Source organism: Umbelopsis ramanniana (assembly GCF_025399195.1).
Source record: "Umbelopsis ramanniana AG unplaced genomic scaffold K450scaffold_21, whole genome shotgun sequence".
NCBI lineage: Eukaryota > Fungi > Mucoromycota > Umbelopsidomycetes > Umbelopsidales > Umbelopsidaceae > Umbelopsis > Umbelopsis ramanniana.
Window position 1 is genome coordinate 175,156 of NW_026252107.1, and position 25,312 is coordinate 200,467.

Genomic DNA, 25,312 nt, shown 5'->3' on the forward strand with positions numbered 1-25,312 from the left:
GGGGATATTACGGTGGTGGTTGTCTTCTATTCAAAGTTTTTGTCCCAGAAACTAAGGGGTAATGCTTCTTGCTTCTTTTTTTGCATTAGCTGTCTGAATGCTGCTTTTGCTCCTGGGTATAACATGCCGATATTCTCTTTCCACCACTGCTTGTTATACGCCATTTGTCGGTCGTAAGCTTTGTCGAGGAAATCTTTGTAAAACACAGAAAGTGCTTCAGCCGTCACTTTCTCTCCACGAGCCCTGACTAAAAACGAAAGTGGGTTGAGTTCACCATGTCTACTCAAGCCTTTTATAGAATGAATTCCACATACTTGACTCTTCGTATTCGGCCTTCGCATTAACGAACAACGCATTGTTGGAACTCCAAAAGTCTTCATTGAATTGGTCTACACGCTGACGATGTAACCGCCACTCCGTCTCCTGAAAATTTCCATCAACAGTGAGTACATTAATGTGTCTAAGTAAAACGTGGCAAGGGAATGCTGTTTTTACCTCTGGTGTCTCATTCGCTGCAACAAAGTATTTGACTGGTCGTAAATTTGAGATAGGGTCGGGTGTTCCTATCATATCCGCTTCCACTTTTTGATACAAAACGTCGTTCAAAGGAGAAGGAAGTTTGTCGGTGGTGAGGTCTGATACATTTGACAGTTGTTTAGGTTTGGGGGGCTTACGTTTGCATCATAGGCAGGTTTATGCTTACCATCGGAAGGTTTAGTAGTGTGAATGGGTCGAAGAGCAAAGCTTGGGGAGCTCAGCTTGCAAATGCTCTAGAACGAAAGCATAAGTTTGGCGATAACTCCTTCGCGGGGTCATTTCCGTGCATCTTACCAAGCTGGTGCGGTATGTGGTTGCTCTCAGCATTTGGCCTTGAATGGTTGGACAAATCCCAAAAAATAAAAAAAATAAAAAGATTTCCAGGCAGGCAGGGTTGATCAAACAGACAGCTGTCACAAATTTCGCAATTGCAATCCATCAGCTTAAGCTTGAAACTGACAGTCTCCCATCTTCGCTATGACTTCAATGGACAAGCATGTCGCTAAATACATGGTGGCAACCGGCGATGCTTCAGCCGAGGCTGTCTCTGCCTCCGATGACATCTCGAAAAGTAAGTGCGGCTGCTGATCCCACTCCCTAGTAACCGACACCTTCAATTGACCGTATTTGCCATCGCAACAGTTGTCAATTCCGGAGACACTCAAGCCAATTTACTGCAATTGATCCAATCCCTCGGTGAATATCTCACCAACGACGATGGCTTCATTCGAGCTAAAGGTAGAGCCTCATGGTATTCAGATCTACGTCGTTACTGAAAGTGTTGCTGACAAATGATCTCATTCTCAGCTACCGGATTGCTGTCCCATGTGCTTTCCGAAACCAATCAATCCAGCATCAATGCGGCAGCAGGTACTTTCTTGCTCACACAATATGCTTTCATTGATAAAAAGGATGCTGAAGTATACTAAATCCTTCCACCTAGTTGATGTGTTGGTCCATTTCTATTGTGATCGCCTCTCAGACGAAACATGTGTCCCGAAACTACTAGAGGGAATCGATGCCCTCGTCACTTTCGATAACTTCAAGGAGAAGAGTGCCGTGACTGTTTCCAAGATGTAAGTGCCGGTTTGCATCCTGGAAGGAAAGGGCTTTGCCGATCCAATAGGACTAATGCAATGGTTAGGCTGTTTGAAAATGTCAAGACACAATCTTTCCCTCAGACTGCCAGATATAGAGTTTTCTCAATAATAGGATCGCTGGTAGCAAGGTACTCTAGTGGTAAGTCTGCTTGTACTCTTTGTAGTAAAATGATCTGTCATCGAAAATGAATATTCATCTTTAACCATTGTGATAGCTTTGAGATCAATGAACAACGAATTCGTATTTGGATTCAGCCAGGCAATGGATGGTGAAAAGGACCCAAGAAATTTGATGAAGGCTTTTGCACTCGTCAAGGAGATTGTTGTGAACTTTGATATCTCTAACCACGTAGAAGATCTATTTGAGGTCACATTCTGTTACTTTCCAATCACCTTTAAGCCTCCTCCGGATGACCCATACGGTATCACTGCCGAAGATTTGAAAATTACCTTGAGGTAAACTATGAGTGTTTTGAAAGGTTTATCGGTATCGATCTAATGTATATGCGCTGACCCACTTTACATTTTGGATCTTTAGACACAGTTTGTCTAGCTCACCTTTGTTCGCAAAGTTCGCTATGCCCTTGTTATTGGAGAAGTTGTCATCCAGTTCTGGTAGTGCAAAGGTATTAACAGACTCCATCTTCGATCTAATGCAGTAAGACACATCTAACATCGTCGTCCTAAACTAACAGAAAGACTCCATGGAAACTATTGCTGAATGTGCACCGGTTTATGGTGCTAATGCCTTATTGCCGGATATCAATGAATTGTTTGATGCCCTCAAGGTTGAAGTTTTCCATGCCACTGACCCGGTTCTTGAAGACACAGCTCTTGAGGCTATCCACCAAGTCGTAGCTGCTCTGAGTACAACGATTAGCAGCGATAGCGCCAATGATCCAGCCGAGAATGCATTGAAGCCACTGGTGGTTGAGTGCATGGTCAATTTGAAAGATCCAGAGCTCAAAAACGCTAAGCCGGCCGGCCGGATTTTACGAGCTGCTGCCTCTGCCTCTGGTATGTAAAGCGGTAGATCAATGGAAAATGATTTGATTTGTATCCTAATGGCTTTACAATTTCGTAGACCCTGCTTTCAACTCCATAATCGATGCCATCATGCCAATTTTGCTTAGACATCATAGAGAAACGGATTTAGCTACGCAGAAGAAGGCTGTACTAGATGTTCTTTTGGAGTTCTTGGAAGCTAGCAAGACCCTGTATGGAGAAAGAACTGACGCAAAGAATGGTAAATCTCACATTGATGTAGTTCGTTTCAGGTCCATGAGTCGGTCGTCTAAACCCTTTCTCTCTTCCAACCTGAATAGATGCTGACTTTCAGACTCCTCTGTTGGGTTATAAAGATCGCCTTTGGGAATTGTTTGAGTCAGCAACTACGGCGTCAAACGAATACAATGGACTTCGTCTGGCAGGCATAAAAGGTCTTCATGTCATGACTCTCATGAAGAATTACTTAGCTGATAATGAGGTATAGGTTTTTCCTTCAAACTCCACAAACACTTTCATGGAGCTGACATTATTACTTTATAGGTTGGGTTGGCAGTCCGAACATTTACAAAAATCTTGGTGGATCAAAATGACAACGAGCTGCAAGTCAAAGCATTGTCATCGCTATTGTCTATCGCCAAAACACAACAGCAGCAAATTTTAGACTACACCGTTCCTGTACTAATGGATACCATGCCAGCTTCTGAGGCAGACGACAAGGCTTCAGCTCACCAGAAAAACCTTGAGTACTTGACCGAGTTGTCCTCAATGCCTGCCATCTTTGATGTCGTTGGTATACAATTAGTATCCAAGTTTGAGACGGCAACCCGCCAACAGCCAGAACAATATATATATGCCTACGAAATCATCCATGCTTTCGACACCATCTTACAGCAGAAAACGGAGAAGCAAGATATTGGCAAATGGGTCGATTTGGTTTTTGAGAAGTTGTTTGGACAGTGTATATCAGCATCACTTGCCAGTCAAACCACCAGCTCGATACTTGACGATCGCATTCTTTCCGTTATCGCTTCCATCACTGCCGTAATTTTCCAACATCTCGAGGCTAGGTGAGCTCAGGTTATTCTGTTACATTCGCAGCGAGTTTGAATGGTTTACTGATATGCTGTACGTTATTTCAGTGTTCAATCTGAGTATATCAACCGCCTGTTCGACATATACACCAAGAGCGATCTCTCTAGCCTTAAGCTTGAATCAGACCACACATTTAAACCCTTGGACGCATCAAGCCCTGATGCTCAAAAGAAGACTAGCACCTTATTTGCGGTGGCTGTGTCTTCCTACTCACGTACAGTTCAGCTACCCATCGCTAGTCATGAAGAATTTTTAGATGAACTCGTCAGTGCAGCTCTTTCCTCCTCCTCCTGCGAACTGCAGGTTATTGCTCTTGCCCAGCTTCATGGTGCTATTGTTAACAAGTGGGCAGACGGTAAGTTCATTTGATCAGTGAGATTGTTCCATACGTATGCGCTGTATGGCTAAATATTTGGGGTACAGATGCTGTGAGGAACACCTATGTTGAAGGCTTGGTGTCCAAGCTAGTCCCCATTGCTGAAAGCAACCACGCTGCTCTGACCATATTGCTCTGGGTAAGCATCGTCTTATATTTATTCTTAAGTGAGCACAAATCATGCGTTTCTAACGGCGAGACCCCCCTATAGACTTGCAAGGCCCTTGTGCTTATGGCCAAACCCATTGGATATACCATCACTGATCAGTTGATCACTTGGTGTGCTTCTCCGGTACTCGGAGGTCGCACTGCCCACGGGTTCGAGCTTATCGTTGGGGATGATAACCTGGTTTTGAACAGAGCATCTGGTGCTACTTTAAATGTGAGTAAATATATTTACATATTTTTTGGATATCCGATTATCAAAGCTCTAATGCATGGCAATCTTTTCCCATCCAGCTACTTTACAAACAAAGATTTTTCAACTACTGTCTTCCTAAACTGGTGGAGAATTTTAAGTCTTCTCAAGCAGGTAAGAGACATGATATTCTGTGAGGATCTCCTTCATGCCGTCGTTAGTGACCTGTTCTCCTTGGTGTCGTAGATATCAAGCCCAATTATTTAATCGCCTTGTCCTACTTGCTGCGCAATGTGCGCAAGCAAGTCCTTCTCAACGAGCTTCCACCCGTAAGTGTATTGGCTATTAGTGATACGCACAGAAAAGGCAACCATCATAGGACGAAAATTTTTGTTTGCAAACCTGACTGACCATTCTGCTCGCCCCATTATGCAGCTCATACCACTTTTGCTCGATTCCCTTGAGCTTGACGATGCAAGCCTGAAAATTTCCACCCTAGATACGTTCCGCATCGCCGTGATTGACGCTCCTGAAATTATATCTCAGCATGTTCGCAGATTGGTCCCTGCACTGCTACAAGTCGCACAACATAGCAAACAAATGGCTGTCCGCATCAGCGCATTAACCTGTCTTGCTCAATTCCCCGTCAGTCTTACCAGAGACGTTCTGCAACCTCACTCCACTTATGCTATCAAGCAGCTCAGCTTATGTCTTGATGACAATAAGCGTTTGGTCAGAAGACAGGCCGTTGATTGCCGCTCCAAGTGGTACGTTCTTTTCTCTCTTGTCTCCCGTATATTCCTTCCGCGCTAAACATCTTATCTTTACAGGTATGGCATTTAATGCCTTTTGCAAGCTGAATACATCACGATGATCTGCGCGTCACCTATGTCAACATATAAAAAGGCTTTAATCACATTGGCGTGTTTCTAAAGCAAGCATGCAGTTTTTGTGTTTTAAAAAAAACCCATTACATTGAAATATAAAAAAAAAAAAAATTAGACATATATACAAACGAAGATCAATCTTGTCAAAGTGAGGAGGGGAGGGAGCGAAAGGTTGGGGATGCAGTAAATATGGAAAAGAACTTTAAAGTTTTGGTATGGTAAGGCGCACTAAAAGGTAGAGTGGAGGGCGGAAATCAAGCGAAATGAAAGAGACGGGGGGCATCTTTGGTTCATTTGAGTTGCCCATAGTTATCAAGGCGCTTCAAGACCTTATCAACATCGTCTTCTGATAATCTATATATCGATCCACGACATGTTGCCTTGCTTCGCATTTCTTCGCACAGCCACGTTAAATCCATATCATCAAAATACGGATGCTTCTTAAGACGCCTCCAGTTTTCAGAGCATGCACTGGGTCGATCATGTTCAATGTCAGTGATGTTGGGTTCCGAGCTGACGGGTGAGAAACCAAGGTCATCCATATCCCCCTCGAAGAGCGGGGGAAGATGATCGATACCAGTATCGATTTGTGCGTTGGTTGGCAAACGATACTCAGTAAACAAGGTTGGATCCATATTGTTGGTGGTGAACGCCGAGTTCATGAACTCCGTCAGACCGCCAGATTGATCAAATATAGGCTCGGAGAGAAGTTGATCAAACTGTTGTTGGGTATCCTTGTTATCATCGCTGGTGGTAGGGAAAGTCGTAGAGAATAGATCGTTACTATCGTTAAAGAGGCTGTTGCTGGTACTGTCGCCGAAACTGGTACTGAACAAGCTATCCTTATTGACACTATTAGGACTATCTTCCTTTAGACTAGGAGGTGAATTGGCCGTGGAATTATTTTCGCTATTGGATTCAAATGGATAACTACTATCACGAGAGAATTGTGGACTACTGAAAGCATCAGACTCTGCATCCTTGGGTGGTGAATGGGAAGTAGTAGTGTGTGTTGCTGATGCTTTTGCCTTTTCCAAAGGAAAGTCAAATGTGAATGCTGTACCCTTGAGTACATAATTTTCTGCTTCCAGTTCTTCAACTCGCTTCTTAAGGTTCTTCGTTTCTTGTTCATATTTACCGGCCCAATCTGCCGCTTCTTCCTCGAGTTCTGCGATTTTATCTTCCAACTCGCTGACATATTTTTCTTTTCTATCGCGGAATGCTCGCTGCGCAGCTCTGTTTTGCGCCTTGCGTTTCTGCTTTGGATCATTGGTATTCTCCTGATGGGCATTAGTGAAACGTTACAAAAACCAAATATGGCACAAATGACCCTATGAATGTTGGTAAAAGACTACTCACCAACTTGGATGGGTCCAGCGGCTTTCGGCCGGGTCGCTTGCCTTGTGGCTTTGCGCCAGGAGATAACTTGTCTACTAATATAAAATAAATTTTAATATACTAGCACAAGACATCTTCGGATATGAAAGATGTCTATTTACCACTAATGCCAGAGTCGTTAGAACTCATGGAATGGACAGAGTCTCTATGGTTGGTGTCTGGGAAATTCAAAGAAAGACAGGGAAGGCGCCGTTTAAATATGAGTGAGTCGGTTGACTAGGATAAAAAGTGAAAGAAGTCGAACTCACGAGTAGTTTTTGGGGGATTTGCTGACCTGATAGCGCCATCTACCTGGTCAAATTTGCGCTTGTCGTCTCCTGTAGTCGAGCGCCGAGCTTTATTTCGCTGTATGGAGTTGCTGAAAATAGCATCAGCAAGTAAGTCTACAGTGCTTGGATCGAACTGATCGTCAGAGATAGTGAAAGGCGAATTTTGAAGTAGTGCGCTCTCCATAGTGAGTCGACGGAATTTTGGAAAAAAGAAGTGGGAAGAAAAGAATAGAGGTGAAAGGGAGGCTGACGCATGCTATCTGATTCCCTTTTTTTTTTAGCTGTGAGTCAATTGATACGGTCTTCTGTTGGCCCGCCCCAAGATTAGTAATCCTGTTTCACTGATATAATTAAGCCTTGGAGGTTCCAGAATATCAATGAAGGTGTGAGGCTATGTTGACGTGGGGTATCACGACGAGATGGGCAATGGCTCTATCCAGCAAGGAAGACGACGCTTTTGCGACATTGACACCACTTTTGCTCGCTCAAAAATAAAGATAAAAAAATTAAAAGATAAAAAAAATGTGGGCATTTACGCTGCTTCACTTGCAGGCTGATCCACTTCCACTTATGCCTTTTCGTTGCCTAGCAATTTTTGGGTAATTACTTTTATTACATTATTTACAGGTTGCCATGTGGAAAAACATGTTTTTGACTATTGGTTCCTCTATAAATACAGGTGTTTAAAGCTCTCGATGGTATCTACAATGACCTGCCTCATGGGTGTATATTGAATGTCCAACACCTTTTGAGCTTTGGTGCTGTTGACAAGTTGTACAGGGTGAGTATATTGTCCAGGATGCCCTTCAGCTATGATTTCGCTTCTTTCGGGAAATGTTTCTCGAAGTATGTCGGCTAGTTGCTGGAAACAAAACTCTCCAGCTGCGACAATAAATCGTTCCCCGTCGACGGCTTTGCCCAGTTGCGCTGCTTTGACATGAGCAAGGGCAACATCGACGACACTGACATAGTTGCCACTGAATGTATTAAGCCTTGGGTCTTGCGCTTCTCCAGAAAAGTACCGTATAAAATGTCTCACAGATGACACATCTTCAACGTCTCTCGTTGTTTCTGGACGAGGGATGACTGGCCCCACGACATACGATGGAATAATGGTGGTTATGGCGAATCGTGGTGTATACTGCTTTCGAAATTCCCAGACTGCTTGTTCAGCTTTATACTTGCTAGCACAATAAGCTATTATTGGATCATTTTGGTTGCCGATCCTTAAGTTTTTCTCAACAGTGGCCATTGCCCAGTCGTTCCAGTCGTCCTCGCTGTACTCGTATCCAGGTTTGGTATCCAAGTGTAAGATGCTGGCCAAATTGGACGTGATGACAATATGCTTGACTCTTGTGCCGTATTGATGAGCTGAATTGAGTAGAGTCAACATGCTCTTCACAGCTGGCTCAATAACGTGGATCATTGGGTTCCCCGGGACACTACCATAAACGACATGAGGAACATGAGCAATAATGTCGACTCCTGCCAAAGATGGTTAATTACTAAATTTCATCGTGACATGTTGCTATTAAATTGCGTTTTGTACGTACCTTGAACAACGAAGTCATAAACATTGTCCTCCGCTGGGTATCCAATTTCTTGGACAACGAATTTACCATGTCCGTACTTTAAAAAATATTTAACAATGTGATCTGTCCTTTCACCCGTTTGAACAGTACCAAGGACATGGTATCCAGCTTGCAAAAATTGATCAGCAACATGAATGCCGATATAGCTAGCTACACCAGTGACTAAAACCTTTTTCCCTGGCCGTTGGGTCATTGAATTGTGAATGTGTGTGAGTGACGGTATTTGAAAAAGTAAATTGGGAGCCGTGCCCACCAATGCCCCTTATATATACGATGATTGGTAACCGCTGGAAAAGCATTATTAATTACCTGAATTTGATTCATGTTGGTCCCTACTCAAATATCTTCTCTCTCATTTGTCAAGACGTGTCAGGTGTTCTAGAAATCTTAGTAGCCACCCTAAATTATTGTATTTCCCGTTCACTTTTATTCAATTTCCAACACAGGCGATAACCGGCCATATGCTGAGTAATGCTGCTTCAAATTTCAAAACCGATCAAAAGGCTCGCTCATGCTTCTCATTCTTTATCACCGTCGACTGATTATACCAGTAATCCGTATGTCGATCGCTAGGCAATTTAACACTATCATCCGCCCTTATGCATGCTGTTATGACTGCTTACACCAATGCTTGCACGGATAAATTATGGAGTCCGGCTCGGCATTTCTAATCATCGCTTGAATACCTTTCATCGCTTATTAACTTCTCGGCATATATTACCTATAGCCTTTATCGGTGTTTGATGTCTATGAAATTTTATATGGCTGTGGTTTATAATGCCCAGTCATGAGAGGCAACGTTTCTATTTGTTCTCTTGTATGCAACCCTCGTATCGTTATTAGCGAGAAAATGGCACAGTGAAATATTCGCTTTTATAAATTTTTGGTTGGAAGATCAAGAAGTGAAGCTGTTGTAATAATGGTAGTCTTACATTACCAAGAAACGACAAAGCTAATAGCGCACAAAGGATTGGAGGCTATTGTGGTGAATGTTCCAATCACAGGCCAAGTCAACAAATTTGGCCGCTGCTAGTCTGGTCGGGAAATCTTTGGTACCGGCCCAGGCAATCCCCATGACAAACCTAGGCTGTAGCGAGTCTTCCCGCAACCATCTCGTGTTATGATTAGTTTGATACAACTAAAATTAGTCTACGAGTTCAGTTACATACAATATACCAGTATATCTCTTGAATGCCCAGGTTGGATACAGCCGCATCAGATAATAAATTCGGTTAAATTGACTCACAGCGGAAGACCAGGAGAAATTTTCTCCGCGGTGGCGCAAACTAGCAATTACGTCTTTGGCCTACCCCATTTTCAGGTGAATCTAGCATAGCAATTCTAATAATAATGAAGGCATACAGAAGCATAGAGAAATACTGGGTTGAAATTTTTATGATCTGATTTTTTGCACTTGGCCTCCGATTCCAAGAAACGGTTTTAACAGCTGTCAACTTTTTTTTGGCAACAGATAAACACACGTGAGACAGATCACGTGCATGTTTCTCCATCGTATTTTTTCTGTGCTAGTCGTTCGACTGCCTTCTTTCAGTGTTCAACATGGTGAAGTTTTTCCAACACACATTCGCTTATGAGTAAGTATCGCTTTGCTACCGATTAAAATGATAGTCTATACTAATGTCCATTTACCAATAGCCATCCCTGGGAAAATGTGTCATATGCATTTTGGTTGAGATACCCAAATCCATTTGCATCGCATGGTAAAAATCCTTCCTGCTGTGCTTCCCCATATTTTTCCTCCACTAACGTCGAAAATATATATCCCTATCTTATGTAGTTCTTTGTGCCGATGTTATCGACAGAAGTATCAATGATGACGGTGTGCTTACCACCACTCGACTGGTATTAAAGCAGGGTAAATTACCCAAGTGGTTCCCTCAACAAGTACGCTGGTTCAATTTTTTTTTTCCCATTTATCGAACGCCATACTGACCTTACCCTACCTACCTTTAGTTTGTCAAAAATTCGGAAGCCTATGTTATCGAAGAATCCCTGGTCGACCCCAAGACTATGCGAATGGTCACTCGTACTAGAAATCTCAATCATGTTCGCATTATGCAGGTCGAAGAAACGCAAACTATTACACCGCATCCCGTCAATCCCGATATGACTACGGTCAAGACTGAAGCTCGTATTATTTCCAAATTTGGATGGGGCATGGCCCAACGTATAGAGATGTTCGGCGAAAGCAATTTCTCTAAGAATACAGCAAAGGTATACCTCCTTTCTCGTTTGCAAGTTCGTTTATTATGACCATCTGCTAAACCTGATGACAATATAGGCACGCCAAGGCATGAAGCATATCCTCCAGATGATCCGAGAAAAGCGTCTACGTGAACGTATGGGCTTCATGCAGCCTCAAACTGCTTGAATCTTCGAGGCCAATTCCCAACTCCAACACTTGTGAAAAATAACTCTCCCCTCAACCTAACCTGTACATATTCCACAAAAATTGCCCCTTCCGCCTACATTGAACCTCGTTTTTTCTTTGACCACTCCTGCGTTCGATGTTCTCTTCAATATTCCCTTGAGCCAATTGGCACTCTTTGTGGAAGTCTAATGTAGCCTTTGTAACTTGCCAGTCAATCTATTGGCAAACGTACACCACAATCTCAAAAAATAAAATAAAGCACAGTATTCAAATTATGATGGTGACATTTGGATTTTATTATTCTTGGTGCTGGATGCCGGCCGGTATATCTTTTAATGAAATGGTCTTAACCCAGCATGCTTCGCTTTCTTCCTCGTAATCTCACTAGCATAGACCAAAAAAATAAAGTGCTCAGTATCAGAAAGGTTTGCTGGATAATAAGATTGACACCTCCTGAAAATATCCCAATTACCTTCTTCTAACTTGCTTAGTGTAGGTTTTGCTTGCTTGCAGTGTGTTTTATAGCTTGTCAGGATGCGTTCGAACTGCAAGACAATCAGTCAGTATGCAAAAACTGACGGCATCAAGCCGAAAGTAAATTCACTCTCTCAAGTACACGTACCAATGCTTCAGTCTGTGGATGTGTACTTGAAAATGCTCGCTCCAGAACATACAGGTCGACTGCTTTATCTTCAGGTAGTTTCGAGACGTAGCTTAAACCGAAATCAATAATGACCAATGAAGCGTTGTTATCTCGCAGCATTAAGTTCGAGGTCGTCAAATCCCCATGCACAACGTCTACATCATGCATTTTTGCAAGGGCAGCTCCAATGGCATCTGCTAGGACGTCTGTGTCTGCCTTTCCTTCAATTATGATATCTTTGAGTATTCGTCCCAAAATTCGCTCCATGTAGATAGTGGCGGCTTCTGGGTCGACTAGGTACAATGCTGGGGTATCGATACCGGCCTTTCTGCATCGAAATAGGCACCTTGCTTCTTGTGATACTCGTCTATGTGTCAACTGCTTGTCGAGAACTGGATGTCGGTACGTCTTACTGAATCGTTCCTTCACAATGCAGCCATTGGGATTTGTAAGGAAAGGCTTGAGCTCATAAACGCGCTGTAAATATAGCCGTTAATCGAATGGAGGAGAGAGGGTCAAACCAACATGTAAGAACTTGGACCTACAGCCTCTGCGCCTTGCTTTATCAAGACTGCTGAATCGATCATTCTCGGACGTGAACAATCAGTTGGATACTCTGTTCTGTGAAAATTGCTGCAGTGAATCAAGGGTCAAAGGCAAGTCACAGGCAAATTCATTCTGGCTGAGCACTTTTGCAGCACCATATCATATTTTATTTTCATACGAGAATTTCATATACATACGCCAGCTACAATTTATCAATGATTCAAGGCTTTCATACCGTCTTCGGGGTAGCGTTCTCCAGAAACTTGGAAGGTCACTGCTGTATTGCGGATTTCATTCACCTCTGCCTTAGAAAGTTGTATAGCACCGCCAGCAGCATTATCCAAAAGATACTTCTCTTTGCGAGTTCCAGGAATGACAAAAATATCATCGCCTATTACATTAGTCAATTCAGCTTGTTAGTCTCTATCTCTTTTCTTCATGGCCATAACAAATCGGCTGTATAATTTACCCTGAGCAAGTAACCACGCAAGCGTAAGCTGCGCAGCTGTAACGTTTTTCTTCTCGGCAAAAGCCTTGATGTTATCAGCGAGTTTAAGATTTTTGGTGAAGTTTTCGCCCTGGAAGCGAGGATTGGTGCGACGCCAGTCATCCGCTTCCAAATCATCGAAATGTCTGATATTGCCAGCGAGGAAACCTCGTCCTAACGGAGAATAGGCGACAATTGACACACCAAGCTCCCGACAAGCTTGGAGTAATCCATTTTTCTCGATGTCCAGAGTCCACGGGCTAGAAACACAAATCAGTCCGGTGTGAACGACATTAGATTATCCATATCAAGCCCCACCTTACCTGTACTCAACTTGGACGGCAGCAATGGGATGAACCTTGTAGGCGCGACGAAGTGTATCTGCAGAACACTCAGACAGCCCAAGATACTTGACCTTTCCTTTTTCGACCAGTTTGGCCATGGCGCCCACGGTTTCTTCAATGGGTCTAAAGACAAGCTACATGAGCACAACTGCATAACGCTCGAGAACGAATCTTTCACTATATACATACGTGTTGGGGTCAATACGATGGGAATAGTACAAGTCGATATAATCAGTTCCCAATCGCTCCAAAGATGCGTCGCACGCCTTTGTTAAATATTCTGGTGAACCGTTGATCTTGGTGGTTGGTCCTGAGCGGTCAATAGCAAATTTTGTAGCGAGAAACACCTCCTGTCTTCTATCCTTGAGCACTTTGGAGATAATCTTCTCACTATGACCCATTCCGTAGATATCTGGTTGTGGATTATAGCAAATCAATAACCTTGCATGGACTTACAAACGTAGTCCTCAACTCATTACCTGCGGTATCCCAAAAGTTACATCCGATCTCCAGAGCCTTGTTGAGTAAGCGAATGCTATTGTCGTCGTCAACACTTCCGTAGACACCGGGAGCCTAAGTGCCGGACAAATTAAAACCACACAATATTCTCAGTTCTCGTGCCGAAAAACCAATGTTTAAACGGCGTCAACCTACCAAACTCATGCACCCAAGGCCAACAGCTGACGTTTTGACACCGGTCTTTCCGATTTCACGCTGAGGAATCATAAGCGGAATAGACATGTTTGATAGTTTTGACGAATACAAGAAGAAAAACAAAGCTATGTTTGGTTTCGGTACGAACAAATCTTTGCGTGTGGGCCGCGTCATCGACAATCTGGGATCGCCAGGTTTAACCGAACTCCGAAATCGCCTCGACAGCCACTGGCCAAATTAAATGGCTGCGTGGTGGAATAATGAAGTTGATTTTGGATGACGCGGCAGCACGCAAGGAGTTTTCGATGTATATATACCATGTATTGAATGGTCGATATGATATTTGACAAAATCAATTATGTCTCTACCTTTAAGTATTCCTCAACGCGAAATTGGAAAGACCGGTGTCAAAACATCGGCTGTTGGCCTTGGATGTATGAGTTTGGTAAGTCAGATCTGTCTATAAATTTTCTCGTTTATCATGGGAATAAAAGAAGTAATAAGCATTTGAATTTATTCCTGACTTAGGCTCCTGGCGTTTACGGGACTGTGGATGACGATAACAGCATCCAATTACTCAACAAAGCACTGGACATTGGGTGTAATTTCTGGGATACAGCAGGTGCGTGAATCACGATCAATCTAACAATGTATTCGCACAATGCAAGTCCTCAACAACAGTCTAATATTGCTCATTATAGATATTTATGGCATGGGCCATAGCGAGAAAGTCATCTTCAAGGTACTCAAGGATCGCAGGCAGGATATTTTCTTGGCTACTAAGTTTGCTGTGGATTTCAGCTCAGGTACTATTAGAATCAACGGATCCCCCGAATACGTCGCCAAGGCTTGTCAGGCATCCTTAGAGAGGCTGGGAACAGATTACATTGACTTGTACTATATGCACCGCATGGATCCATCCACGTAAGTCCTTGCTGCAAATATGTAAGTTGAATATCGCCCACGATTAATTTACTCAACATCACGTTTGTGTAGACCCATTGAAAAAACTGTAGGAGCTCTGGCCAAGTTAGTCGAGCAAGGAAAGATCAAGTATATTGGACTATCGGAATGCTCAGCAAACACACTTCGCCGAGCACACAAAGTGCATCCCATTACTGCTGTGCAGATGGAGTATAGGTAGGACAAGAGATAATGAATGAACTTACTATACTTGGTTTGCTCGGTACTAACATTGTATCAACAGCCCATGGACTCTGGATATTGAAAAGAACAATGTCTTGGAAACTTGCAGAGAACTTGGTATCTCTGTAGTCGCCTATTCACCTTTAGGCCGTGGCTTCCTCGCAGGTAACATCAGGAATTTTGAGGAGTTAGATGCCGACGACTACCGTAGAGGCAACCCTCGTTTCCAAGGCGAAAACTTCTACAAGAATCTTGAGCTCGCTGATAGCATCAAGGCTGTTGCCGAGAAGAAAAGTGTTACAGCTGCACAAGTTACCCTTGCATGGCTACTTGCTCAAGGTAAGAAAAAAAAATAGCAGATGCTTTCATTTTTACGGTGACAAAAGGGATTGAGTCTAACTTGTGACATTTACAGGCGATAATATCTTTGTTATCCCTGGAACTCGCAAAGAAAAGTATCTTCTCGAAAATGCCGCTGGTGGAAGTCTTCAACTGAAGAAAGAAGAGTTGGATCAAATCCGAACATTGGCAGATTCATTCCAACCTGCTGGTGCACGATATGATGAAATGGGAATGTATTCCTTAGATCTATAGAGGCTCAATAGTCAACGTAAAGATATTACTTTCCAGTTAGAATAGGATCTGAAACTTGCCATAAACGAAGCTGATTTCTCTAGTCGTCAATAAGCGCAAATATGTATTTCGGTTTGCATGTTGAAGATATACAACGTTGAGCTAGGTGTTAGTGCTGTGGGATTTGTGACTCGATTACCACTTTACGAGAGTTATAGCAGAAGTAGAGACTTGTCAAATCTCTGAAGTAAGATTTTTATTATTTATATTCTTCATTGTCATCTCGAAAAAAAATTGGAATGATTTACATGCGTCCATTCACGGAGAAATATCGTATGGGACGTTTGTATGATTCATCTTCATAGTAAAATTAGTATACATATTACACAACAGGTTGTCTTTTCTTCATATCTTCATACACATACAGATTAGGTCAGATTGGTTTCATGTAAGTAGTTGTAATGATCAAATAATTATGCATATTTTCGATGGCTATGGTGGGATATACGTGGGATCTTTTATTATCAAGTTACTGCTCCCATCCTAAAGAGATCTTTTTTTTTTTGAAAGAAAAAAATAAGAAAAATCTTGATAGTCACTAGAATCTAACGATTCAACATATCCATTCCATATTGATCATAGCGATCACCTGAAGGCTGGAATGCTTCTGAAAGAGTTCGGATTTGATTCAAGTCTTCTTTCGAGAGCTGAAGGCTACCAGATGCAGCATTATCAACCAGATATTTCTCTCTACGAGTTCCAGGAATAACAAAAATATCGTCGCCTGTACAAGTCAGATCGCACACGTTAGTGTTTCAGGATGCCTTTTCGTTTCATTATAAGAGTCAATAATCGCCAGGTTTCTTTTACCTTGAGCAAGTAGCCAGGCAAGTGTAACCTGTGCAGCTGACACACCCTTCTTTTCGGCAACTTCCTTAATGCTATCAGCAAGTTTAAGATTTTTGGCAAAGTTCTCTCCCTTAAACCGAGGGTTGCTTCGACGCCAGTCCTTCTCTTCCAAATCATCAATTGATCTGTAATTGCCAGTAAGGAAGCCACGACCCAAAGGTGAATAGGCAACAATGGAAATACCAAGTTCGCGACATGTTTTCAACACCTCATTCTTTTCAATGTCCAGTGTCCATGGGCTGTTTTGGTTATGTTAACACAAATTAAATTGCAACACCACAGATTCCACCAACCATTTCCTACCTGTATTCGATCTGCACTGCAGTAATGGGATGCACTTTGTGTGCACGACGGAGAGTTTCCGCAGAGCATTCAGATAGACCAAGATACTTGACCTTTCCCTCCTCAACCAACTTAGCCATGGCACTTACGCTTTCTTCAATTGGTCTGAAATCAGATCGTTGAGTAAATCACGTATGGCAGGATTCAAACTCCGTATTGCGTCCTTACGTGGATGGATCCATACGATGCATGTAGTATAAGTCGATGTAGTCGGTTCCCAGTCTCTCTAGAGATCCAGCACAAGCTTTCGCGATGTATTCAGGAGATCCGTTGATTTTGCCTGAGCTGACGTCAAATGCAAACTTCGTAGCCAAAAACACCTCCGCTCTTCGATCTTTGATGACTTTGGAGATGAGCCTCTCGCTATAGCCGTCTGCTCCATAGATATCTACAGTAGAAGCCAGTGAGTCCTAGTTATGAAACATGCACTACCGTTTTCGCTCCACCCACCTGCTGTGTCCCAAAAGTTACATCCAATCTCCAAGGCTGTGTTGAGCAACTGAATGCTCTCGGCATCATCAACTTTTCCGTATACTCCTGGGGCCTGAAATTTGTTGCATTGATTAGACCTTTTAGAACTATTCCGACTGCTTATGCCAGTTGTATAGTCCGTTTATAGCTTACCAAATTCATGCATCCGAGGCCAACGACGGATGTTTTGACACCGGTCTTTCCAATTTCACGCTGAGGAATATTAATAGGCAAAGACATGATCGTTTCTACTTGTGGATATCGAAGAGAGAAAGCGCCAAGGACTTGTAACTCGGCGTTAATATAATCCTTGGGTGTGGGTCGACGCGTCATCTGCGCTTGCACATTTTGGAGCGGAGGAAACACACAGGCTGGGAATCTCCGCCTTGGAGAAATTCTTAATGGCTGCTAATCAGTGGATGCACACCTGATGAGGACTAGTTAACTACAATTTTTGAAAGAGGTCGTGTGGCAAAGAATGCTATGCCAAACAGCAACGGGTCTTGCTATACCTCATGAACAGTGTCAATAGTATACTTCTCATGTCTGATGATGAAATCGTTACTGTCTCATTTTGGTTCAAATAAATCAAAGGATCCCTGCGAAAAATCCTCGGGTTTGCGCCTGGCAGGCTTGCAAGATTTTAAAAGAGGGCGGATGAGGCACAGGCTCTTCTTTTCTGCGAGCTTGAAAGTTGCAACCATTCTACATCATTTTTCACTAAGCGAGCGGCAGAAGTACAAATTGACACTTTTCTTTGCCAGTTCCAGAGATTAAGCAAAGTGTCATGGTTTACATCATAACTGTAAAACAAAAAAGAATTTGTTCTATAACCCATTTCGAGGTTACCATGATTGGCGGGTGCATTTACAACTATGTTTAGTCACTTAAGCTAAGCAAATCGCCATGCGAAGTTTCGGGCACAGCTGTAGTGATCTGTCCGATATGGAGAGTCCATGGGCCATTGCTGTTGCATCAGCCTTCAAACTAACTTTTGCCCGCCTTGAGATCCCTATTAGCTATTTCCAACCTAATTCTATGCGTAAGGCTGTACTTTTATTCATAGGACACTACCTAGACCTATAATGAAAAACTTGCCAGCAGGAATCGGATGATTTAGGATTCAGATTTTTCAAGCTAACAGATTAGACTTTTTTTTATCATGATCATTATACTAACCTGCGCCAGCCAGAATTACATCCACTTTTCAGAGCTCCTTTATGAAAGAATGGTAGCCGTCAGCACTCCTACACTTTATGTTATATTGCGCCTACGTTCCCATCAACAAAATCTAACTTATAAAGATGGTGCAGTCCAAAAATCCATTCCTGATACGCCTGATAATTGAACATCGGACTTTCGCGCTGAGAAGTAATGCACGTACCCGGTTTTCCATTTCGCAGAAAAACAGCTGGCTGTGCGTCCAACATGTTGAAGCGTTTTAGGCAGTATATAAATGAAGAGCAACATGACTTGTCTAGCATGCATCTTTGTAAAATGAATGAGGAATGAAACACAATGTATCTTCGATCGTATGAAAGACCGGTGCGGGTCAAAGCGTTGCTGAGTGTACTATACGTCATATTACGTCTGCTCAGGCAGTCAAGGCGACAAAATATCACGCACAAGAAGGGCATTTCTCGATAGGAACCAAAGCAGTAATGAGTAGCCTGGTGAAGACAACGGCCCTGGCGCCGATAAGCACGCAACCGCGATTTCCCGGAAGGCAAAGAAAAGTTACGTGAGCGTTTTGTTAAGTTGGCTGAGGCAAGGAAGTAGATGGTCTGGCCAACCCGAATGTAAATGGCCAGTTGACTGAAAAATTAGAGCCAGTTACATGACTGATATCGGCAGCATCGCTGAAACCAGAAAATGCCTGGGTCTCCCCCCCCCCAACGCCCCAGATAATCACACCAAGTTCCCAATTTTTTTTTTTTTGTTTGTTTGGAAACAGAAATGTTATTTTCTTGTAATTTCATAATTATCAAAGTTCCCTTACAATATGCTGATGAAGAGAGCGAAAGTACGATTGAAAAGAAAAAAGGACATATGGTGTAAAGCAGAAAATTTTCTTATAAAAAAAAGGGGGGAGCTTGAGAGGAATTTGTGTGCAGTGGGGAATGTGAATTATAAAGAAGGGAAAAAAAAAATACAGCCAAAGAAAAAGGTTAAAAGGTCTTCGAGTTCGGTTCAGAAAGGGGGGGAGGAAGAGTTTATGTACAATGAATTTTAGCGTCTCTTTTGCTACATCTAGCATGCGGCAACATTCCACCAACGGAAGCTTGATCCTTTTTCGCCCAAGGAAGACATTATGACAGTGTCATAAAGGTATTCCATGTAAGCTGGGGAGATGGTAGTAGGAGCAGGATCTACACGGCAGTTGGACCAAGATGGTTTTTGGAGGTTATCCATTAGCATGAAAGTCGCAATGCTTGAAACAATATATTGCGCCACAGTATTGAACAACATATCATCTGGCTTAATATCTTGTTTCAAAATCTGTTCCACGTTCCATGTCGGTATGACAGCATTAGACACAAGGATGCGCGTATCTTGACGATATGTATCGATAGCCTTGCTACCAGTGATACTGATATCTTTGTTGAGGTTGATTCTAGGGGAACTGATTCGGCTGCTGGAGGATGTAGAAGCGTTGGAGGAGTTGGAAGCGGTACGCACCAAATCGGATGAGGTGGGAGGGGACGGAGGGGATGCCATGTGTTGAGTGGCAAGGAGTTGATTTTGGCGGCGCAAAGAATCCACCTCAGCCTTGAGGCAAATATTTTCATTCTCTACCGTGGATAGCTTTTCAAACAGCTGATCGGCATAGGATTTGTGCTCTTGTACTTGAGCTTCAAGCGTGGAGATATATTCTAATAAAGGGGTCAAAGCATGTGTTATTGAAAAAATTCAGAGCACGCAATCGCTTCTCATACCACTTACCCTTTCTTCGTACTCTAAAATTACGCGCAGATATCTTATTTCGAAGTTGTCTTCTTTCCTTGGGAGTCATTTTCTTGATATCTTCAGGTGAGTGGATTTCTTCATCAGAGTCATAATCCATCTTAGAATTACGACGGCCAAATGATGGGCTGGTTCTCTCAGGTGTTAGCCTGAAATCTTCTGAACTAGCCGGCTTGTCTTCCTCTTGCTTAATGGTAAGCTTATCAGGAGACACGGTGGTGATGGGAGCGGTTTCGGCGGTGTCGACTTCGATTCCCAGCTGAGTCTCAGATGGTGTCACAGTCGACATGGAAGCTGACTGTTGCTGTTGTTGCTGTTGCAAAGCCAGTTGTTTCTTTGCCGCTTCGATGAGAAGCTTTATCTGCTCAGTAGAAGGAAAGCTTGGCGGTAAGGCAGGCTTATCCACCTTCACTTCACTAGCAGGGGCGGTGGTGTCCATGGCAGGTTGTTCTTCAGCTTTGATAGTAGATTCTACTTGTGAAGATTGAATGTCTAAAGCATCTAAGTCTGGGTCGGTGACAATATCTTGCGACATAAAATCAGGCTCAAACGTGGAGTCCATATAGTAGAAAGGGTCAGAGGTGTCGAAAGATTCATCCTTGATATCCGTGGTGGAACTGTGAGAGTTCAACCAGTCCATATCAACAAATTCGTCAAGTTCCATAATTCCAATGAGAGAGAAGAGATGAGAGAGAAAGAAAGGGAAAAATGAGTGTGGAAAAATCGTCTGACTGAAGCTGGCTTTGGAATTGAGGAAGACGGCACAGCAACAACACCGGAAAGGTGTGATTGCGTATAAAAGGGGGTTGGAGTGGGGGTAAAGGACAACAAAGGGTCTTGTTCTTTATTGACTTTTTGTTAAAGTGCGCATGTATTTTTATTATTTGTTCAGTAACTTTTTCACTTCTTCTACGGTGCTTTTCGCATATGTTAGTAATGTTGCGTGCTCCTGGAAATTGCTGGAAAGTTGCGCAAGAAAAAAAAAAAGGTCTGGGCTGATCAAAGCATGACGTGGCTGCGACATTTTTATGAGAGAAATACTGTTTGTTGCTCAAATGGAGTGGGTTGAGTTTGAAGTGCGCGAGAGTCGGTTGCTGCTTGGAATCGTCCACAATGGCCGACTACATAAGCAAAGCCATGAGCTTTGCTGAAAATGCAGCCAAGCTATCTCAAAAAGTATCCCAAGGCCTGGTGGATAATGCCATTGAAATTGGATTACCTGGAGGCGATGCTGGAGCGCAATACTTTGATACTTCCGAAGAAAAGATGAGAAACATTCGCAGACAGCTTGATTCAAGGAATGACAGAGAGAAAATGGATGGTCTTAAACGTTTAATCGCGGTATGTGGAACACCTGGCTTTGATTTATTCGTTTAGAAAATGGTCCTCGGTGGAGATTGCCGTGTTCCTACCTATCCACTTCACAAGTCACTTAACTACATGTTTATCACAGATGATATCGAAAGGACGCGATGTGTCCGAGTTTTTCCCTGACGTCGTCAAAAATGTAGTATCGCAAAATATCGAAATTCGAAAGCTTGTTTATATATACCTTTTACGATATGCAGAGCAAGAACCCGATCTTGCGCTATTATCCATCAATACCTTCCAAAAAGATCTTGGCGATAAGAATCAGATCATTAGAGCTATGGCACTTCGAGTAATGAGTGGCATCAGGGTTCCAGTCATCAGTCCCATTGTATTACTGGGTATTAAGAAATGTGTTGCGGATATGAGCCCCTATGTACGGAAAACGGCTGCTCATGCTATACCAAAGTGTTATAGGTAAATATATCCTTATAAGCGAAGAAAGAAAGCTTCAATGTGTTAAACCTTACCCTTGTGCTTTTCTCATAGTCTGGATCCAACACAGGAAGATTCTTTAATTGAAATTATATCTGGACTATTGAAGGATAGGTCAGCTATCACCATAGGGAGCACCATCATGGCATTCAACGAAGTGTGCCCCACTCGATTCGACTTGATACATTCTTATTATCGAAAACTTTGCAACATGCTGACCGACCTTGACGAATGGGGCCAGATAGCCGTTTTGGATTTGCTTTTGCGATATGGCCGGTAAGGAAGAGCATGGACACTCGACTGTGGAAGTATACTGACATCATTCGCTAATCCAATTTTTTTGGTTTTTGGAACAGTAATCAATTCACAGACCCAAATCCAAATGTAAGCAGCTTGTGTACAGTGTAATTTTTTCAAATAGTGGGTTGCTTATGCTTATGTGGCTACCTAATAGGGCATAAAGGTGCCGAAGGCCGTCACCTCCAGCAATACCAAAAACGAATCCTTCTACTCTGACTCATCCGACGAGGAATCTACTGAAGAAGTAGAGGAGCAGTCTGAAGATGAGGTTGAGGATGTGGAGTTGGATGAAGATCACAGTCTTTTGATTAAAAGCTGCCTGCCGTTACTTCAAAGTCGCAACAGCGGGGTAAGATTCTCGAAAATGGCAATGTAATAGAGTTTTGATGCTGACTTTAGATGTAGGTTGTCATGGCAGTTGCACGCATTTACTTTCACCTTGCGCCGTCAGAAGAAGCATCACAATTGGCCAAGCCTTTGGTCAGATTGCTTCGATCTCACAGAGAACTGCAGTATGTGATTCTTACAAACATTGCCACCATGGCATGTAGTAGACCAGTAAGTCAAATTTTCATTCGCTGGAATAAATAGCATATACGGAGAGCTAAAAGAGCCACTCTGCACAGTACCTTTTCCACGGATATTTGTCACAGTTTTATGTTCGATCTACCGATTCAGTCTTCATCAGAAATACCAAACTAGACATATTGACGGCCATCGTTACCGAGCAAAACATAAACTCAATACTAGGGGAACTACAGGTACGACTTTTTGCTGCTTGAACTCAATTATCTAGGTACAATTACTCAAACTACTTTCTTTTAACAGCAATATGTTAAGAGCCCCAACAAGGATTTTGTTGCATCAACAATCCAAGCCATTGGCAAGTGCGCCATGACCGTTCCAGAAACTGCAGATCGCTGTATGAAAGGATTGATGAAACTTTTGAAGAGTACTAATGGTACGTACGGGACTTGTTGACTTTACCTCACTTGTTCGATTACCAAACTGATCCGCTTGCTGCACGCTTTGGTAGATTTGGTTGTTGCGGAATCTGTCTCGGTCATCAAGCGATTATTGCAAATTCGTGGCAATGAAAACACGCAGTCCATCATACGCCTAGCCAAGTTACTCGACAAAACCACAGTACCTGTTGCCCGCGCCAATATCTTTTGGCTAGTTGGCCAGTATACTGAGAACATAAGTGCAGCGGCACCTGACATCTTACGCAAAGGCGTTAAGGGATTCACCGACGAGGTATGGGATGGTTTTGGCCAGCGACAATTACAATGTGATATTAACTTATTGTTCTTTTTCTAGCATGATGTTGTAAAGTATCAGATCCTCACCCTTTCCGCTAAACTTACGTGTTTAAACCCGAGCCACGAAACCATCAGTCTTTTGAATCAATACGTTCTTAATCTTGCACGATATGATCAGAACTACGATATCAGAGATCGTGCTCGTTTACTTAGAAGCCTGACATTACCTTACAGTGCTCAAGCAGAGAAATCAGGCAGCAACGACGATAGCCATGTATTAAGCTCACACCTAAAACAAATCCTACTGTCCGATAAAGAACCTCCAGTACTGGAGAGTGATATGCAAGGTTGGTAGTCGTACCCATCATTAGTATTATGGGCTATGGTATTTATTTGAAATTGTTCTATAGATCGAACGGAGTACACTTTAGGATCTCTTTCAATGATGGTAAAACATAGTCTACCCGGGTATGAGCCAATACCGGACTATCCTCAAGAGCAGCCAGATCCTTCTGTTCGTGATGTGGAGGAAGATTTCTGGAACTCGGTTGGTCAGGCGCGGATTGTGGAGCAAGGCTTTGGTAGCGATAGCTTCGAGAGCAGGTATCGTGATGGTTCAGGTCGTTCTCCCGCATCTACAGCATTTTCCAGTGTGGAAGCCAGGGGTTACAATGTTGTGCATTCCCAGACACCCAAAGCGAAAAAGAATGGCGAAGATTATGACTTGGAAGCTTTCTACAATGACACGAGCGAAGAGGAAGAAGCTCTATCTTCAGAAGATAGCGAAGCCACCACCTCCGAGGAGGACAGCGAAGAAGAGGACGAGGATGAAGAAGAAAGTGAAGAGGAGAGTGATGATTTGGACGCCGCTGCTGAAAAGCGGCCACTCAGACGCTAATGTATCAATAAAGTTGCATATCATCTTGACTGCATATATGATTCAGTTACAATCCTCTCTATTGTCATTTTTGAATGACGTCAATTTGCTAACTTGTCGCTCCATAGTTTATGAAAGCGCCATGCAATGATGGCGAACAGTGCCATACAAATGGCAGTTAGATACTGCATGCGATTAGCTTGTATATTTGACTGAGCATTGTGCAAGAAGGGAAGATTACGACGATTCGATTTCCCTAATGAGCGGGAGCTTGTAACATCGACAGGTAGATGTCGTCTTCTACGCGAAGCTCTGGTGCCTTCCATAGTTGAGCTTTGGCGTATCGGCTTGCACAATAGTGAGCAAATTAATGAGTCGAATCTGTCACGTGCATGCTGACAAAATTGCTTCATGGGGGGTTCGCCCTTTCTGCCAAACCGTTTTCCTAAAGTTCAACATGTCTCGAGCTACATTCAAGCCATTGACACCTCCTCTGGTCCTCTACCGCAATATTCTTAGAGCACATCGACAAATGCCTCCTGCTTTACGGGCAGTTGGGGACGATTATGTCAAAGCGGAATTCAAACGACACAAGGACGTTGACAATCCAGCCTACATTGTTGGCTTCCTCGGTGAATGGGAAAAGTAAGCAACTACCCGTTGTATCTCATCGACATTAAATTACAGACATCTCATATATGAAATAATTAGGTATCTGGATACTGTCAAGCAACAGACTTCACCTGTAGCTGAAGTTATATCCGCCTCGCAAGATGCTCAGGCAGCTATTGAGGGCAGAGAACAACAGGGATCAGCCTGGGGAAAGAGAATAGACCCTCAATTGATTGAAAGAATGAGCGATGAGCAAATCGGACAGCTTTATGAGCTTCGAAAGGAGAGCAAGCGATCTTTTGAAGAAAAGTAGTAGAACCTTTGTAAACAATACCTCCACCCCCCACACACGTTAACAGACTTCTTTGAG

General features: G+C 43.0%; 13 protein-coding genes across 13 annotated transcripts; 5 read left to right on the forward strand and 8 right to left on the reverse strand.

The window, feature by feature from the left end:
- Window positions 1–26: 26 nt before the first annotated feature.
- On the reverse strand, window positions 27–864 carry K450DRAFT_271043 (uncharacterized protein; the record flags this gene model as incomplete). The annotated part of the gene is made up of 5 exons (XM_051592988.1): window positions 27–247; window positions 315–423; window positions 496–635; window positions 704–770; window positions 832–864. 5 exons carry the CDS (start codon window positions 862–864, stop codon window positions 27–29), a joined length of 570 nt encoding a protein of 189 aa, XP_051445476.1.
- A 73-nt stretch (window positions 865–937) lies between these two features.
- On the forward strand, window positions 938–5,481 carry K450DRAFT_237198 (uncharacterized protein). Its single transcript, XM_051588385.1, has 18 exons — window positions 938–1,108; window positions 1,180–1,275; window positions 1,345–1,407; window positions 1,481–1,613; window positions 1,682–1,776; window positions 1,853–2,093; window positions 2,176–2,263; window positions 2,333–2,654; window positions 2,722–2,883; window positions 2,963–3,123; window positions 3,186–3,712; window positions 3,785–4,092; window positions 4,161–4,252; window positions 4,325–4,495; window positions 4,573–4,645; window positions 4,718–4,800; window positions 4,907–5,238; window positions 5,302–5,481. Exons 1-18 carry the CDS (start codon window positions 1,015–1,017, stop codon window positions 5,312–5,314), a joined length of 3,054 nt encoding a protein of 1,017 aa, XP_051445477.1. The 5' UTR covers window positions 938–1,014; the 3' UTR covers window positions 5,315–5,481.
- Window positions 5,482–5,614: 133 nt separating this feature from the next.
- Window positions 5,615–6,932, reverse strand: K450DRAFT_237210 (uncharacterized protein). The gene is made up of 3 exons (XM_051588386.1): window positions 6,858–6,932; window positions 6,718–6,788; window positions 5,615–6,635 (listed from the first exon to the last, which is right to left on the reverse strand). The coding sequence occupies exons 1-3, from the start codon at window positions 6,883–6,885 to the stop codon at window positions 5,649–5,651; spliced, it is 1,086 nt and encodes a 361-aa protein (XP_051445478.1). The 5' UTR covers window positions 6,886–6,932; the 3' UTR covers window positions 5,615–5,648.
- Window positions 6,933–7,603: 671 nt separating this feature from the next.
- Window positions 7,604–8,862, reverse strand: K450DRAFT_237217 (uncharacterized protein). Its single transcript, XM_051588387.1, has 2 exons — window positions 8,579–8,862; window positions 7,604–8,510 (listed from the first exon to the last, which is right to left on the reverse strand). The coding sequence occupies exons 1-2, from the start codon at window positions 8,808–8,810 to the stop codon at window positions 7,693–7,695; spliced, it is 1,050 nt and encodes a 349-aa protein (XP_051445479.1). The 5' UTR covers window positions 8,811–8,862; the 3' UTR covers window positions 7,604–7,692.
- Window positions 8,863–10,105: 1,243 nt separating this feature from the next.
- Window positions 10,106–11,468, forward strand: K450DRAFT_237219 (uncharacterized protein). Its single transcript, XM_051588388.1, has 5 exons — window positions 10,106–10,212; window positions 10,274–10,338; window positions 10,416–10,522; window positions 10,592–10,852; window positions 10,920–11,468. The coding sequence occupies exons 1-5, from the start codon at window positions 10,178–10,180 to the stop codon at window positions 11,007–11,009; spliced, it is 558 nt and encodes a 185-aa protein (XP_051445480.1). The 5' UTR covers window positions 10,106–10,177; the 3' UTR covers window positions 11,010–11,468.
- On the reverse strand, window positions 11,124–12,306 carry K450DRAFT_237227 (uncharacterized protein). Its single transcript, XM_051588389.1, has 4 exons — window positions 12,198–12,306; window positions 11,632–12,129; window positions 11,482–11,554; window positions 11,124–11,393 (listed from the first exon to the last, which is right to left on the reverse strand). Exons 1-4 carry the CDS (start codon window positions 12,237–12,239, stop codon window positions 11,356–11,358), a joined length of 651 nt encoding a protein of 216 aa, XP_051445481.1. The 5' UTR covers window positions 12,240–12,306; the 3' UTR covers window positions 11,124–11,355.
- A 1-nt stretch (window position 12,307) lies between these two features.
- Window positions 12,308–13,949, reverse strand: K450DRAFT_237231 (uncharacterized protein). Its single transcript, XM_051588390.1, has 6 exons — window positions 13,684–13,949; window positions 13,509–13,602; window positions 13,219–13,441; window positions 13,009–13,152; window positions 12,668–12,945; window positions 12,308–12,589 (listed from the first exon to the last, which is right to left on the reverse strand). Exons 1-6 carry the CDS (start codon window positions 13,855–13,857, stop codon window positions 12,411–12,413), a joined length of 1,092 nt encoding a protein of 363 aa, XP_051445482.1. The 5' UTR covers window positions 13,858–13,949; the 3' UTR covers window positions 12,308–12,410.
- On the forward strand, window positions 13,950–15,524 carry K450DRAFT_237235 (uncharacterized protein). The gene is made up of 6 exons (XM_051588391.1): window positions 13,950–14,128; window positions 14,212–14,305; window positions 14,385–14,607; window positions 14,680–14,823; window positions 14,891–15,168; window positions 15,245–15,524. Exons 1-6 carry the CDS (start codon window positions 14,042–14,044, stop codon window positions 15,421–15,423), a joined length of 1,005 nt encoding a protein of 334 aa, XP_051445483.1. The 5' UTR covers window positions 13,950–14,041; the 3' UTR covers window positions 15,424–15,524.
- A 374-nt stretch (window positions 15,525–15,898) lies between these two features.
- K450DRAFT_237237 (uncharacterized protein) lies at window positions 15,899–17,654 on the reverse strand. Its single transcript, XM_051588392.1, has 7 exons — window positions 17,637–17,654; window positions 17,278–17,551; window positions 17,104–17,197; window positions 16,822–17,041; window positions 16,615–16,758; window positions 16,273–16,550; window positions 15,899–16,186 (listed from the first exon to the last, which is right to left on the reverse strand). The coding sequence occupies exons 2-7, from the start codon at window positions 17,455–17,457 to the stop codon at window positions 16,008–16,010; spliced, it is 1,095 nt and encodes a 364-aa protein (XP_051445484.1). The 5' UTR covers window positions 17,458–17,551; window positions 17,637–17,654; the 3' UTR covers window positions 15,899–16,007.
- Window positions 17,655–19,028: 1,374 nt separating this feature from the next.
- On the reverse strand, window positions 19,029–19,679 carry K450DRAFT_237250 (uncharacterized protein). The gene has a single exon (XM_051588393.1). It carries the CDS (start codon window positions 19,379–19,381, stop codon window positions 19,109–19,111), a length of 273 nt encoding a protein of 90 aa, XP_051445485.1. The 5' UTR covers window positions 19,382–19,679; the 3' UTR covers window positions 19,029–19,108.
- Window positions 19,680–20,998, reverse strand: K450DRAFT_237252 (uncharacterized protein). Its single transcript, XM_051588394.1, has one exon. It carries the CDS (start codon window positions 20,750–20,752, stop codon window positions 19,979–19,981), a length of 774 nt encoding a protein of 257 aa, XP_051445486.1. The 5' UTR covers window positions 20,753–20,998; the 3' UTR covers window positions 19,680–19,978.
- Window positions 20,999–21,148: 150 nt separating this feature from the next.
- Window positions 21,149–24,656, forward strand: K450DRAFT_237255 (uncharacterized protein). The gene is made up of 10 exons (XM_051588395.1): window positions 21,149–21,873; window positions 21,946–22,167; window positions 22,248–22,275; window positions 22,346–22,540; window positions 22,597–22,749; window positions 22,818–22,952; window positions 23,020–23,152; window positions 23,228–23,448; window positions 23,512–23,800; window positions 23,864–24,656. The coding sequence occupies exons 1-10, from the start codon at window positions 21,542–21,544 to the stop codon at window positions 24,349–24,351; spliced, it is 2,196 nt and encodes a 731-aa protein (XP_051445487.1). The 5' UTR covers window positions 21,149–21,541; the 3' UTR covers window positions 24,352–24,656.
- A 131-nt stretch (window positions 24,657–24,787) lies between these two features.
- On the forward strand, window positions 24,788–25,255 carry K450DRAFT_271053 (uncharacterized protein; the record flags this gene model as incomplete). The annotated part of the gene is made up of 2 exons (XM_051592989.1): window positions 24,788–24,975; window positions 25,042–25,255. 2 exons carry the CDS (start codon window positions 24,788–24,790, stop codon window positions 25,253–25,255), a joined length of 402 nt encoding a protein of 133 aa, XP_051445488.1.
- Window positions 25,256–25,312: the final 57 nt, after the last annotated feature.

Bases quoted from the DNA above. Each gene is read 5' to 3' on its own strand.
- K450DRAFT_237198 (XM_051588385.1), top strand. From the start codon at position 1,015: ATGACTTCAATGGACAAGCATGTCGCTAAATACATGGTGGCAACCGGC. The intron at 4,093-4,160 runs GTAAGTTCATTT...TTTGGGGTACAG, and splicing joins TGTTAACAAGTGGGCAGACG to ATGCTGTGAGGAACACCTAT. The intron at 4,801-4,906 runs GTAAGTGTATTG...CCCATTATGCAG, and splicing joins TTCTCAACGAGCTTCCACCC to CTCATACCACTTTTGCTCGA.
- K450DRAFT_237227 (XM_051588389.1), bottom strand. From the start codon at position 12,239: ATGATCGATTCAGCAGTCTTGATAAAGCAAGGCGCAGAGGCT. The intron at 12,130-12,197 runs GTAGGTCCAAGT...CTATATTTACAG, and splicing joins TAAAGCAAGGCGCAGAGGCT to CGCGTTTATGAGCTCAAGCC. The intron at 11,555-11,631 runs GTACGTGTACTT...ATTGTCTTGCAG, and splicing joins ATCCACAGACTGAAGCATTG to TTCGAACGCATCCTGACAAG.
- K450DRAFT_237250 (XM_051588393.1), bottom strand. From the start codon at position 19,381: ATGCTAGATGTAGCAAAAGAGACGCTAAAATTCATTGTACATAAACTC.
- K450DRAFT_237252 (XM_051588394.1), bottom strand. From the start codon at position 20,752: ATGGAACTTGACGAATTTGTTGATATGGACTGGTTGAACTCTCACAGT.
- K450DRAFT_237237 (XM_051588392.1), bottom strand. From the start codon at position 17,457: ATGACGCGTCGACCCACACCCAAGGATTATATTAACGCCGAGTTACAA. The intron at 16,759-16,821 runs GTAAGGACGCAA...ATCTGATTTCAG, and splicing joins CATCGTATGGATCCATCCAC to ACCAATTGAAGAAAGCGTAA. The intron at 16,187-16,272 runs GTAAAAGAAACC...TGACTTGTACAG, and splicing joins TGCCTGGCTACTTGCTCAAG to GCGACGATATTTTTGTTATT.
- K450DRAFT_237231 (XM_051588390.1), bottom strand. From the start codon at position 13,857: ATGACGCGGCCCACACGCAAAGATTTGTTCGTACCGAAACCAAACATA. The intron at 13,153-13,218 runs GTATGTATATAG...GCTTGTCTTTAG, and splicing joins CATCGTATTGACCCCAACAC to ACCCATTGAAGAAACCGTGG. The intron at 12,946-13,008 runs GTAAGGTGGGGC...TTGTGTTTCTAG, and splicing joins GCCGTCCAAGTTGAGTACAG to CCCGTGGACTCTGGACATCG.
- K450DRAFT_237217 (XM_051588387.1), bottom strand. From the start codon at position 8,810: ATGACCCAACGGCCAGGGAAAAAGGTTTTAGTCACTGGTGTAGCTAGC. The intron at 8,511-8,578 runs GTACGTACAAAA...CATCTTTGGCAG, and splicing joins TTATGACTTCGTTGTTCAAG to GAGTCGACATTATTGCTCAT.
- K450DRAFT_237219 (XM_051588388.1), top strand. From the start codon at position 10,178: ATGGTGAAGTTTTTCCAACACACATTCGCTTATGA. The intron at 10,339-10,415 runs GTAAAAATCCTT...TATCTTATGTAG, and splicing joins AAATCCATTTGCATCGCATG to TTCTTTGTGCCGATGTTATC. The intron at 10,523-10,591 runs GTACGCTGGTTC...ACCTACCTTTAG, and splicing joins CCAAGTGGTTCCCTCAACAA to TTTGTCAAAAATTCGGAAGC.
- K450DRAFT_237255 (XM_051588395.1), top strand. From the start codon at position 21,542: ATGATATCGAAAGGACGCGATGTGTCCGAGTTTTTCCCTGACGTCGTC. The intron at 22,541-22,596 runs GTAAGATTCTCG...CTTTAGATGTAG, and splicing joins TTCAAAGTCGCAACAGCGGG to GTTGTCATGGCAGTTGCACG. The intron at 23,153-23,227 runs GTACGTACGGGA...ACGCTTTGGTAG, and splicing joins ACTTTTGAAGAGTACTAATG to ATTTGGTTGTTGCGGAATCT.
- K450DRAFT_237235 (XM_051588391.1), top strand. From the start codon at position 14,042: ATGTCTCTACCTTTAAGTATTCCTCAACGCGAAATTGGAAAGACCGGT. The intron at 14,129-14,211 runs GTAAGTCAGATC...TTCCTGACTTAG, and splicing joins GCCTTGGATGTATGAGTTTG to GCTCCTGGCGTTTACGGGAC. The intron at 14,306-14,384 runs GTGCGTGAATCA...TGCTCATTATAG, and splicing joins TAATTTCTGGGATACAGCAG to ATATTTATGGCATGGGCCAT.
- K450DRAFT_237210 (XM_051588386.1), bottom strand. From the start codon at position 6,885: ATGAGTTCTAACGACTCTGGCATTAGTG. The intron at 6,789-6,857 runs GTAAATAGACAT...TTATATTAGTAG, and splicing joins TAACGACTCTGGCATTAGTG to ACAAGTTATCTCCTGGCGCA. The intron at 6,636-6,717 runs GTGAGTAGTCTT...GCCCATCAGGAG, and splicing joins CGCTGGACCCATCCAAGTTG to AATACCAATGATCCAAAGCA.